The sequence below is a fragment of the Yarrowia lipolytica genome, chromosome 1D (genome assembly GCF_001761485.1).
Source record: "Yarrowia lipolytica chromosome 1D, complete sequence".
Classification (NCBI taxonomy): Eukaryota; Fungi; Ascomycota; class Dipodascomycetes; order Dipodascales; genus Yarrowia; species Yarrowia lipolytica.
In genome coordinates, this window is record NC_090773.1 from 3,099,252 (window position 1) to 3,113,214 (window position 13,963).

At 50.1% G+C, this 13,963-nt stretch overlaps 2 protein-coding genes across 2 annotated transcripts; one reads left to right on the forward strand and one right to left on the reverse strand.

The window, feature by feature from the left end:
• Positions 1-612: 612 nt before the first annotated feature.
• Positions 613-4,032, forward strand: YALI1_D30999g (uncharacterized protein; the record flags this gene model as incomplete). Its single annotated transcript, XM_503210.3, has 1 exon — positions 613-4,032. One exon carries the CDS (start codon positions 613-615, stop codon positions 4,030-4,032), a length of 3,420 nt encoding a protein of 1,139 aa, XP_503210.3.
• Positions 4,033-6,192: 2,160 nt separating this feature from the next.
• On the reverse strand, positions 6,193-9,042 carry YALI1_D31083g (uncharacterized protein; the record flags this gene model as incomplete). Its single annotated transcript, XM_503211.1, has 1 exon — positions 6,193-9,042. The coding sequence occupies one exon, from the start codon at positions 9,040-9,042 to the stop codon at positions 6,193-6,195; it is 2,850 nt and encodes a 949-aa protein (XP_503211.1).
• Positions 9,043-13,963: the final 4,921 nt, after the last annotated feature.

Genomic DNA, 13,963 nt, shown 5'->3' on the forward strand with positions numbered 1-13,963 from the left:
CTTTAGATCCACTTCTTCCTCCATCCCCGCCCTCCCCACAGCTTGCTGTGTTCACAACGTCGAAGTATAACTTTGACCAACTCTTGACAGCTTGAATTCAACTACTTATACAAGAGTTGGAAGCTCCATGGCTCCAGAAATAATATACCAAATTGGACTACAATACTGGACCTGTGTTTGTACTACTGGATTTGTGGTTGTACTAGTGCTGATCTAGTCCGAAGGGTCCCACGCCAACGTTTGAAATGCGGTCTAGTGCGCCAAAACAGCGCCAGCATACCTTCAGGTGTGCATTTGGGTGCATGGAGAGTGTGAGGAATGGGGCGGAAGAAGAAAAAAAAGAGTCCAATTGTGGGGTGTCACGTGACGAGATGAGACGAGGCGGGAAAATGGTCAACAGTCGAATATCACAAGATATATTTCTCCGACGGACAATCTGTTTGTCGGTTTGTCCGGCCTTCTTGGTCCTTCCTCTCTAACTGCATTGCTCCTCTTAGTTCGCTGCTCAAAGTTACTCCACTTTATACTCGGTTGACACATCCAACTACTTGGAGCTATTTCTACAATACTATACAGTCTTGTTCACGTCACCACATCTCCTTCTCGCCCGAAATGACCGAACGAAAGGTGAAACCGTCGGCGTCGTCACGGTCTCTGCGTAGCGCCTTTTCGTTCATGAGCGCCAAACGCGACACGCCCGAGCGCAGAGTGGTCTCGGGACCCCAACTCGACATCTACCCCGAACACCAAAACACGTCGCAGACGACGCTGAACGCCGAAACCGACCCTCGACAGTCGCTGAGCGCTGGAAGTGCGTCCGCGGGATCGCGACACCACGCAAGAGCGTCCTCGGAGTCCCACAACCCCGCCCCAGACAACCATCCCCTGTCTCTGGGCCGAACTGCATCGACCCTCGCCACCAACTCCACCCAGGCCAAGTACCGGCCCCGGACGCGCGCCAGCTCGATTTTCTCGCTCAACTCCATCTTCCGCGACTCACAGTCGTCCCGCAGCATCGCCTCGAGCAACAGCATCAGCCGCCCGTCGATCCACGAAGACCCAGCAGCAGTCCCCCAAGACGCCCAGTCAGCAGAGTACACTCGCAAAATCAAATCACACATTGCCAACGACAAGGGCATTCTCAAGGGCAAGGTTGGATGGCGACGCGGAGTGGATCCGCGCAGCGGCTGGACCCAGGGAACCGTTTGGATCTCGGACGAGAGTCTCTGTGGAGCATCTCCCGAGTCGCGGCTCACCGAAACCCTGATCCAGGACCTCAGATCCATCAGACTCAACGCCAACAAACAGACATCAGTGATTGACATTGCAGCCATCAACGGAAACGAGCGGGTGTCCTTGCAGCTGGACTCTACGGACGGCCTGCTTCGGTGGATCGCAGCTCTATCGGTATGGATGTGTCTGGCGGGTACAGGCATTGAGAGCAAGCGAATCCAGCCAAAGGTGGTACCGGACACCTGTACTGGCCAGGATCCGATCCTCAGCTGCTCTCTGCAGGTCATGGGCAAAATCGTTAAGAACAAACGGCTAAGTCGGAGCATTTTCAAAGCTTCTCCTACCATGCTGCCTCAATCTTTGCAGGCCCCTACATCATGGGTCACTGCCCAGGCCAAATTGCGGCCGAATGGAGCATTGGATTTCACCACAGAGGACCAGACGTACTCGTTTTCAACGTCGTTGGCGGAGTTGACGCGCCAAGATGCATGGAGAATCCACTGGAGCGTGTTCCAGAAGCACCACGTGCTGTATCTCGGCTCGTTACGAAAGGAGGACGAAAAGGTGGTTAAACTAGACATTTTTGCACTAGGCTCGTCGCCTCAAAAGATTAGAAGACCCATAGACCAGCTCACAGGAATCTATCTGGCATTCCCATCCGAACACGAGTACAAGAGGTGGCTGTATGTGCTGGGGAACACGCTTAGACCGACGTACTACGCGCTGGCGTCCCGTTCCTTCTCACAGACGCTCCGTTCAGCCTCCCGTCTGGATATGAGACTTTTGCATGCTCGATACAAGCCCGCCCAGAAGGGTACAGGTCACGTGCCGCCTCCCACATCCTTCTTTGAGCTCTCGTCTCGCGGTATCTTACTAGGAAGGTCTTGTCTCGGTCGAAATTCACGAGATCCATTTTTCCGCGACGATTTCGTGCTGGATTCGGTTGCCGATGTGCTCCCCCTTGAGCTGGACTGTCGGTTTGTGAACTTTGACGACCAGCCGTTGGTTGGACGGGTCCGAATCACCCGGGAGCTCGTTCAGGGTCCTGCAGTGGAACAATGGGTCAAAATATATGACGTCAACGACGGGTCCACTCTGGGCGACGTGTGCATCAAAATCTCGTATTTCGGCTCGAACGTGTTGGCGCCCCATCAGTACGAGCATCTCGAGGCTATGCTCAAGGACACAGATTCACGGTTGTCGGCCAAGATCTCCGAGGCCCGAATGTCGTTGCCTGAATACACGGACATGTTTGTCAAGATCTACTCGTGTCTTGGAATTTGCGATCAATGGCTCATGTCGTTGATTGATGGTGAGATTGGTAAGCTGGCGGACAAAGTGACTGCCAACGACCGATCCAAACAGGTGTCCAACTTGTTGTTCCGGGGCAACACGCTCATGACCAAGGCGATTGAGAAGTACATGCAATTGACTGCCCACTCTTACTTGAGGGATTTGGTTGGAAAAGTTGTCCGGCAGGTTCTTGATCGCGACGAGAAGCTAGAGCTGGACCCTTCACGGCTCGACGATGGCCATGGAATCACCCCCGAGATTGAGCAGCTCAAGGTGCACAACCAGGAGCGACTCATGGCGCACGCAGAGACAATCTGGGTGAATATTCGCAACACCATTGCCGATATTCCCCAGTCTTTGGTCGTTGTCTTCCAGTATTTGAGACAACAGCTGGAGGGACTCCATCAAGATGAGGAGGTTGTCTTCAACGGCATTTCTGGGTTTCTGTTCCTCCGGTTTATTTGCCCGGCTCTTCTGTCCCCAAAACTGTTTGGGTTGGTGCACAATTCCCCTCAGCCCGAAGTTCAGCGTACGTTGACTCTGCTGGCAAAACTGATGCAGAGTTTTGCGAATCGAGCCAATTTCACCGCCAAGGAGTCTTTCATGATCCCCCTTACGCCCTTTATTGAGAACAATAAGAAGGAGTTGTGTCAGTACTTCCGGGTGATTTCCAACCAGAACAAGTGGGACGAGATCCGTATGGCCAAGCCTTCCAAGCCCCAGTACAAGTACCAGCAGCACGATATCCCCCTGCGGCCTCTCCCTGATGCACCAACACTGCCGTATCTTTACGACAAGTACGCCTGTTACCAGGAGTTGGTTGAGCACTGGCTCACCACCGTGCCCACGTCCAGGGTTAACGGAGTAGGCTCTCCGATCATTGCTCGGGCCATTGGAGACAAGGGTGGTCTTTATCAGATCAACTCGCTCGAGTTTGAGCACACTACCGACTCGTTTGGCCAGGATCTTAAGGCTTTGGTAGGCTCTGACTCGCCCAAGCTCGGTGGAAACGCGTTTGGGTCCGCTTCTACCGTCGACCCAGTCATTGAGGCGTTCCATAACGAGTGTCTGCGCATCTACACAGCAAAGACTGATCTGGAGGATGATCTGTGTAAAGCAGAGTCTCCCCTCACGATGGAGAAGCAGGGCTGGAGCCGATTTGTGAGCCGTATCCATGTCAAGTGGGACTATGGACTCACTGGCCACGTGGACGCCGTCAACCCCATGACCATTGATGTGGGTGTTATCGACGACGACGACGACGACGACGACGATGGGGCGACCGCTACGGCGACCAAGCGGGCCAGTGTCCAGTCTGTGGGAAACGGGACCGGTAAGCGAGCATCTGTGCAGAGCAATGCCACTGGAATGCGACCCAGCAGTGTGGCGTCCGTGGCCAGTATCAAGCTGCTGAACGTCAGAGGAAGTATGGTGTTGGATGACGACGACAGGGGGAGTATGAGTCGGAGTGAGAGCAAACTGGGCAAGTGGTTGAAGAAGAAGTAATTTATTCAAAAGTGCGAAATTGCATGCAATTTCGAGCGGCTATTAGACTGACAAGTGAGTGTGTAGAACTAAGAGAGTCTCAGATATATAGTAGATGAACGTGATCTTTGAATGTCCGGTTATCTGATGAAATGTGTAGGCAGCGACAAGCGGCAGGAAGAGAACAGAGGTCCGAGGGGTGTTTAACGAGGCTTCTGATTCTCCTGGTCTCAAGTAATATCCTGTGATCAGATTTTACCCTCAGTTTCTGGACGAGTCTTCCATATTCCGGGTGGAAGGCTTAAGCCGTTTGAGTACTTGTATAGATCTCAAGATGGTTTTGATCGCAGTCAACAACCTTTCAGTCAAGCACGTTGCAACTAATCACATCTTAGTCATCACTTTATGCCGGACTTGGCCATGGACTCTCAAAGTCCCGAGAGCCGAATGAGAGTCGTGGGGTCACTACAGTCATTGAGCTGATTGAGTCGCTACAGAGTCCTTACAGGGGTTGCTACAGAGTCCTTACAGAGTCGCGACAGAGCCGTTTGTTTGACTTTTGAAGAGTTGGTGATCTACACACGGCTGGAACCAAAAAAGAATACCCGGATACTCTGGATACGGCAGGAGGTAGCACGTGCGAGACCGGGGTTCTGTGTTGGTCAGCATGGGGACGATTCAATGGCCTCGAAACTGAAAGAACAACCGCCTTCGTCAATACCATGGCTCTTATTGCCGTTGCAGCAACCGTCCATAACCGTTGCCCATTGTTTTAATTGTTTTTGTTTTAATTGTTTAGAGGCTATACAGTAGAACGGCCGTCCCTGGAGAGATATTATCGTCACAGTCACAGCCAAAGCAACCATTCACCAAAGCCCTCAAAATAGCAATTGTATCATCCAGAAATCAGGCAGCATTTGCTACACTATCGATTGCCCTGTTGTTTTCACCACGAAAAGAGAATCGAACAAGGCATAGTTTGCAGAACAAAGACGCACACAAGAATCGAACCGAAACTCAACGCGCCTGTGAGACCTACAACTGTGATTATGCGCGCAATTTAATTTAGAAAAAATAAAAAACAAAAATTAAATGTGTGAAAAAATTAAATGTGAGAAAAATCGGGAAATAATATCGCGGCGGAAATAGCTAATATCAGACGAGCATGTGCCATGTGACACAAAATGGTGGGGCATCATGCATATATTAGAGGAGCAATGAAAGCGTTTTTTACTTTTATTTTAATATATTTTTAATTGTATTTTTATTGTATATTGCTTATTTGTATTATATTTTAATTGCAATTTTATTGACTACTCAAAATCAGACGAATATAGTTATCTAATCAGATTACACATCTCGTCATTGTCCAAATACTATCTGACGTCATACAACCAGACACCGCTTACACATGATCCCGTTGTAGTGCTGGGATCCCACACGACATATTTCCCACGTGACATACTTCCCTCGTGATCAAATCCCCCCACGTGACCAAATCCCCCACGTGACAAGTCCATCTACCTCATGGGACACAAACGTCATCCCATTCACCCGATCCGGTAATCACCATTATTGTATTGACAAAAACTGTAAACACTCGGTTGACCCCGGACAATTAGAGTTACGATAATAGCCGGGCCGGAAGCCGAGGCTGCGATTGGACATGAGATCACGAGCACATTTTCGGACGGGTACGAGGACCTGAAAATTAACCAAAACAGTCAATTTCGTTTTCCAGCTTGTTCGGTATTCTTTTTTTGTTCCGATTGGGCCAGTTTTCCAGTCTGTTCAGAACTTTCTCAGAGTTAGTTGAAAAGCTACTTCGGACCCACTGGCAGTAGAAGTTGTAGTGGAGATGCGGCGATAAAAAGTGGATAAGTATGTATCTATAGGTGTGGAAAATATGATGAACCGGCTTCCGCAAAACGTTCGCTATCAATATTTCGAGGTATCTTGAGTCTTTCTATGGAATAAGCCTGTTGTAGTCTCTGGCTGATTCATCGCTTTCAACCAACTCGACCGTCTGAAGCCTCGTCGTGATATGCTCCAGGTACGATCTACTGTACACAACCCGGATATTAATTAATGCAATAAATTACTTGCCATTCATAGATGGCTGAATATATACGGTCACGAGCCACGGAATGTTTAGAGAACGTGGTACTCACTATGAGCCCGTTACCACCCTCTGGCATGATAATCGAAATCCGCCGGCTCGTCCGCCTCCTTTTTCCACTCCGGCTTCTCCCCCATCTTCTTCAGATCAATACTGGTATGCCGCCGTTTCAACGCCTCCAGATTCTGCCGCTCCAACTCGCTCTGGTTCATGAGCGACTTTTGCACACTCTGCGACATTTCCGATGCCAACATACTGTGTCTGACCACGTCGGAAGGCAGAATCGAACCATAAACAGGCTCGTGCGTCGCCACAGCCACTGGGGTGGCCGAGAGAACTGTGGCAGGCGTAGGACCGACTCCGGGGAACCGCGACAGGTCAGCCACAGAATTGTTCTTACTGGGCCGCTTGTTGTCCTTCTCTCCAGCACTCTTGGCACTCTTGACCCCCAAAGAACGAGCCACAGAGGCGTTGTCTCGTGCAATATCCTCACCGTCGCTGTTTAGACCGCCATTTTCAACAATATAGTTAGCCTCAGACAAGTTGGTGTAGGTGTTTACCCGCTTTGCCTGGCCAGAGAACATGGAGCCGAGCTTGGAACTCACAGAGTTGGACTCGTCCGGAATCATGCCCTTGGAAAAGATGCGTGACTTGTCCTTGCTCTGCTGTATCTGCTCCTGCAAACGATCGGGGTTGTTGAGGAACATAGACGACAGAAGCGACGGACGGACGAGATTGTGGCCTGAAAGGTTTTCCTCCCGTGAAAATGTGGGCTCCTCATTTGCAGAAGAACCATCACTCTCCACAGAGTCCCAGTCAGAGTCGTCGTCGTCGTCGTTGTAGTAGTCGTCGTACTTGGTGGAGTCGAGCTTAGGGGGTGACTGTACCGACACATGTTTCTTGACCGACTTGTCCACCGACTTTTCTACCGATCGGTCCACCAAACTTGATTTGGAGGCCGCATGACCGCTCTGCCCGCTCAGTCGGGGTTCCATCTTCAGAGGCGAAAACGAACAGTCGGATTTCGTCACAGACTCGCCAAATCCGTCGCTCTCCGATGGCGAAGACTCGATGAAAAACATCTTCTGCTTCTGCCGAGGCACTTGCTGGTATTGGGAGGAGGCTGTAATCGAAGTGCCATTGACAGAACTGCCGTTGACGCCCGCGCTCACAATGCCAGCACCGCTACCAGCAGCCCCATGCTGCTTCATCTCTGACGACCGACCGAGGAAACTGACGGACGTTTTGGACGGCGAAAAACCCCGCACAATCGAGGTTGACGTATCCGAACGTCTCAGGTTCCCTCCCGAGACGGACCCGGAGCCGGACAATTCACGAGCCACGCCACGTGCGCCCTCGTCGGCCTCCATGTCATCGTCGTTATCAGTCTCATCTGTGAAATCAGACTCATCGTCTTCGTACGAGTCAGAGTCAGCCACTGCGGAGGCTGACGACTGCGGAAGAGCTGCGGCCGAGGATCCCGACCCGGAAGAGACACTGGTGTTGCGTCGGAACAGTGACGACACCTTGGGCTGCTGCTGCTGAGCGGTTCGGGGCGCCACAAGCACCGGTTTCTCCCGGTTGAACGAGTCTCTGTGGCGGGACGAAGAGCGTCGGGACCGAGCAAAGAACGTGGGCGCCAGAGTGGATTTGATGTGGGCGTTGGAAGAGGTGTTGGACGTCACGTCCTTGGACAATGTATCCTTATCCTTGTGACCGACTCCCGCACCTGTTCCGGTAGACACCTCTCTCGCTGCTGTTGCTGCTCCTGTCGCAGCCTCCTTTTTGCCCTCCTCCTTGGTCAAAACCTCCCTGGGGAGCATCACATGGGTGGTATCGTTGGTGCTACCACCACCCACATGGACGTGACTTCCTACACTGTTTGACGACTCGGATAGCTCGTCATGTTCATCGCCATGGTCGTCGTCTCCCTCCCGTTCCTCCTCCTCTCTCTGTTTCCTCCGCTCGTCCCTGAGGCTCTGCCAATACTCCACTTCCTGGCCGACCGGCCTAAATAACTGCATTAACTCGTGCAGCTTTGCCGGAGACAGCCGCTTGCGTTTCATAGAGGGACGCTTGCGGTACAGAGAGCGGTAGTCGGAGATGCTTTTGTTGCCGCGCCGGATCGTAGGCCGTGAGTTTGTGTCGTTGCTATTTACAAGGGTGCGCAGCGTGGGTGGCGACGAGATGCGCGACACGGCGGGGGTGGCGGTGGTGGTTGAGAGGGTTGGTGTGGAGGCTGACGAGGCGAGATTGCTTCTGTTGGTGTTCGATCGGGTAGAATGCAGGGAGGAGAGGGCCGATCGATGCTGGTTGTCCACGTGGGTCGAGGCGGTGGACGTGGTGGACACTCTCCTGGAGGCGAGTTCGCCGATTGCGTCTCCGTCAAAGTCCGAGTCCGAAATGGCGTCGGAGCTGAGGCTGCTTGAGAGCTGTGGTGGGGAGACTCCTCGGTCATGTCGGTCGTTACGGTCTTGCGAGGCATCGTGTCGGTGCTGCTCTTCGGCGTTGGACACGGACAGTGCCGACAGCGACTTGAGCAGATCGTCCGGTGGCGGTTTCTGGGGATGCAGGGTGTGTCGTGTCTGGACGCTGTTGTTGGGTGTGGCGAGGGCGGAGGGGTGTGTGTTTGTGTTTGCGTTTGTGGTGGCGGTGGTGTTGACGCCGGTGTTGTTGCCGGTGTTGCCGTCGTCGGTCATGTCTTCGACCAGAAAGATGGAGTTGTCGCAGCAGTAGAGCAGTTCGCGGTTCCATAGCCGCCACGACAGGTTTTCCAGCCGGCGGCCGTTTTCCAGCGACTCGGCGCACTTGGAGAACACCGTCCACAGCGACGCCAGCGACTCGGGGTTCCACGCGTCAATCTTGCCCATGGGGTTGGATGCCAGCGACAGAATCGGCGTTGTTGGAGTCATCCTGAGAGGGTGTTGTGGGTGTGGATGTGGGCTGGTTGTGGTGCTGGTTGTGGTGCTGGTTGTGGTGCTGGCTGTGGTGCTAGTTTGTCTGTCTGTATCTTCGTTTGTGTCTCCGTTCTGAATCTCGTGTGAATCTCGTCTGAATCTCGTGTGAATCTCGTCTACACCTGTTTTGTTCCTGTTTTGGTCCTGTTTTGGTCCTGTTTTGGTCCTGTTTTGTTCCCGTTTGGTGGTTTGCACTTTTACCGTGGTGTGTCAGTGGATGAGTGGGTATATCTACACTTTTGAATTTTGCTTTTATTTGTGAAGTTTTTGAACCCAGGCTATTTGCCCGAGTCTGTTGCAACGCCGCCATGGGCGAACTCGAGTCCCTTTTGCGCCCCAAAATCGGTCACCGGATTCGAGTGTAATAATTAATCCCGGCCCGCCTCGGATTGGCCAAGTTCGCAACCCCCATGCTCACCCAGCTCACCCCCCATCTACACCTGCTGACACATGACGTTGAGTTGAGTAGAGTTGAGTTGAGTTGAGTTGAGACGAGTTGAGTTTACAGAAAGTCGTCAAGAGACCACCAGCTATAGAAACAGTGGACCGGGGGCGGCTGAAAGAGATGTTAACTCCGGCAAACGGAGGGACAGTGAGTCGTCGGTGAACAGTCGGACATTTGTCGGAGAATCCCAGCCGACTTAGTCATCATCGAGCCCACACTCCACCACCCACATAACATATGCCAAAGTCACGCGGTTTTGCGGTTTTGCGGGGGACTAGGCTGTGCATGATCAGAGGACGGTGTGGAGATATTTTGCTCCCCCCCGTGCGGGACAAAAAAACAACTCGACGACGACCGCGTGCGGCCTCCACTGGCGGAGTCTGTGTCGGGGGTTTTCCCGCCTCGCTGCGCGCCGACAACCTCGCACCATCCCCGTCCATCTCCAGCTCTCTCTTTGGTCCACTTTCTCGGCCTGAAAAAGCCGTTTCCAACTGGGGAGAGTTTGCCGGCGAAAAACTAATTTTTAGTCAAACCCAGTTTGGCCAAAGTCTAAATCCGAGCCAAAAAAAAAAAAAAAAAAGACAAAAAAGACCGAAAAAGAGACAGATGACCAATACCCAAAAGTGTAATCAGGGCCAGACCAGACACAACACAGTACCGGTTCAAAACAGAGGTCAGCTGGCAGATTGACACGATCGAGATGATCGAGAAATGGCACCGATTGGGACAGAAGGGAGCTCTTTTGGGTCTGTGCTGGGGGACGTGGCATTACACCCGGAGAGCTGAATTGGAGGAACATTTGTAACAGTGTAAAATTAAAATAAAAAAAAATGAAAAAGTTGCAAAAGTTGAAAAAGTTGAAAAAGTTGAAAAGTTGAAAAGTTGAAACAATTGAAAAAAAAAAATAAAAATAAAAATAAAAAAAAAAAAATAAAAAAAAAAATAAAAAATAAAAAATAAAAAAAAAAAAAAAAAAAAAAAAAATAAAAAATAAAAAATAAAAAATTAGCAAAATTAACAAAATTAACAAAATTAAACAAAGCCACTGAGGAATGGGGGAGATATTTGCGGTCAGAACAAACAGAACTGAGCTGATGGCGTTAAACACCTTTACTGTCAAAGATACACTGGAGCTGTTGAGCGCTCACACATACCAATACTTGTATTATCGCAACAGTTGCATCGACTAATGCATCAAGGTGGGGGTACCCTCACCATGAGATGATTCAGGATTTGGGGCTAAATGATTATGCTGCCGGACCTAGAGAGTGATATGATTGTCCAGATCCAGTTTCCAGTTTCCATTTTCCATTTTCCAGTGAATTTGCGTGAAATTCTAAGAATTTCTGAGGTTTTTTTTTTTTTTTTTTTTTTTTTTTTTTTTTTTTTTTTTTTTTTAACAGTAGCTTGCAAATATCCCTCCAATTCTGAGCGGTCAAGGTCACTACACTGCACGATTGGGTTTGCTGAGCCGCAGGAGAGAACGTGTCAAAAGAGTGGTAAATTTGATTGGACAAGTGAGAAAATGGAGTAAATTACAATGTTTTGAACTGGTTCTGATTTCGTTGTTTTCGATTTTTACAACGCATTGTCGGTAGGTATTTTTTTTTCTTTTTTTTTTCTTTTTTTTTCAATTTTCATCTGATTTTCTCAACTTTCTCAAAAATACTTTTTTTCCTCCTCTTTTCACCCGTTGGAACCCCCTCGAAAGGCTCACAAGGTTGCTTGGCACATAGTGGGTCTCCCTTGAGACAGTAAGGGCGGGGGGTCTTCCAGCCCTGTTTTTGCAATCAGGCTGCGCCTTTTGGGGGCCATTTTGTCGTTGGTGATTGTGGTCACGGGACCAGACTAAAACGGGCCCGAAATGAGCCTTGTTCGTTTCGTCTCGGCCACTTCTGACCGTCGCTGTCGCCTTGGCAGTGCGCTATATATGATATGAGGGTCCGGTGACTGTAGGTTTGGGGTTTGGTTCGGCTAATTAGTGAATTTTCATGGTTACGGAAAAAGTAAAGATACGACCATCTTTGGTGGTTGCACTGTGACCGACTGGACCGACGTCTTGTACCGTCGCGAACTTACGGACCTGTTGTCGCCGATATATCGTCGCTGATCTTTATTGCCGACTACTCGCACCCCTATCGAAGCTCGGTAGTTCTATAGGTATGTCCTCAACATCCCCGAGAGTTCAAGCGACATTCTTTTTATTTTTTATTCTAATGGTTCTTTCTTCAACACCGCAGACGTGCAATGAGACGGTCAGAGGTCGCTTCTGCCAGTCGCAAAGCGGTGGTTAGCCGAGGCAGAATGACTGTGACGGGTACAAGTATGTTCGGTACTTACAACAGCCATGAGGAATCAAAGAATACAAAGAAAGACCGAGAAATGGTTGTGTGGACAGCGTTCAATGTGGACGGCGTTTCTTATTTCGCGCTTTGTGCTCTTGTCGTTCATCTGACCTCTGGTGTCTATCATCTGTCTATCTCCACTTATCTCCGTCACGCTAAACCCGGTTTATCAACACCAGGAAACGTGGGAGTAATAGTAGCGGCGTTATTGGTCTCGCCAAGTCAGATGTCATGTTCCATCAATGTAGAGTTTGGTTTGACAACTGGCCATAGAGTGTAGATGAGCGTGGAACGAGCACTGTTTCTGCCTGTCTTTCTTGTAAACGATACAAGTCCTTCATTTATTGCTACGCCCCTTGAGTCAATAACTTGTACGTACAAAAATGGTTACTCCAATAGGAGTGGCCTCGAGGAACACGTCAACAACACGTACTCAAACCCGTACGTCCACGTAGCCGCAGTCTTCCCAGGACGTATGGACGTGAGACATGTAGTGCAACAGCCACCACCTATCTCCTCTATAAATAGAAGTGGCTACAGTAACATCAGACTCAGCCCTATACAAGGGCAGACTCAATCCAACTCAGGGTCAGGCTTTAACCGTCAGTCTCCGGCGGCCTTTCGTAGGCTCCCACGCTGGCTCCCATGGAGGATTGGTCAAACACAATCCCATTCTGAGTCTCCGTGGAACATTGACAATGTTGAAACGAAGGAGACGGACGAAGGAGACGGGGACGAAGGAGACGGGGACGAAGGAGACGCAGGAGACGCAGGAGAAGGACGGAGACAAGGAGACGACGCCCTTTGGAGAGACAATGTTGTCCATCATCAAGTAGCAGCAACTGGAGGGGACCAATGAATGTCACGTTATGATCAGACAATGCTCAGACAACGCTCAGACAATGCTCAGAGCTGAGAACAAGAGCACAGTCTGTATTGTATTGAATTTCGGGCTAAAATGGAGCTAGCGACGAATGTGAAATTTCACTTGCTGTCTCACATGGTAAGGGGGGTGGGGGAGGGGAGGAAAGCAAGAAAAAATAAATAAAAAATAAAAAATAAAAAATAAAACGAAAAGTTAACTCAGATGTATCAGATAGACCTCTGGTATGAGCATTAGATTTCAACTCGACTTGTTGTAATTGACTTCATTGCTGACTTCAGTACTTGCGTGATTTGTTATATAGTTAGATAGCAAAACACAGTCAAACTGGATGTCCTCGCTTTCGCTCATGAGAATTAAAATAAAAATAAAATAAATAAATAAATACTTGCACCCTGCAGTATCATGCATGGATAACGCAAGCTCTCCAGAACAGCCCTCAACCGAACCTACAGTGTCGTGCCGCGCGTACACTCTGTGCGGTGAATTAATGGATTTCATTGAACGTCCGTTTTCAATCACCTAGAGCCTGCCAGATTTTGTTCCACCCTCAACGTCCCCATATACTGTGTAAAAAGGCTGGCCAAGTAGGCTGCATTGCAGAAAGGGTTTGTCCTTAACTGAGCCCATAAATATATGCGTGGGTGAGCACAGGCTCAGTCTTTCCTCTTACCTTACACTATTAACACAAACGGGACAGCCCAAAGTCACCCAACTCTGCGATACTCCTGTCAGATATCTCCGATGATACTCAGACACAGTACATACAGCCCTGGTGGTGCAGTCAACTGGGGTGACACAAACGCACTGACACAAACACACAGTACTGACACACAACAGCTATGACAATACCAACTGAAACTGTTGCCACGGTGGCACCAGCATCCGAGACACAACTTGATGTCGGTGCCAGAGACATTCCTGTTGCATGCCGAGATTTCCACGATTAATGTACGGTCCTCTGATTCACAACAGTGACCGGGTCGTTAGCCAAGCCCCTCATTCACAATCACCGTCGCCCCATCTTCTTCTCTCTTTGAACACAACGCCCGCCGGTGGTCTCCGTACGGTCGCCAGAGCCAGTGTTGGTGGTGTAGGAGTGGGCAAACTAAACGGGAGACGACCGAGGTTCGGCGGGCGGTTGGTCTGCTAATTACCAGGTCACCATTATTGGTCTCCTGATACAGTTCATATCGCTCTGAG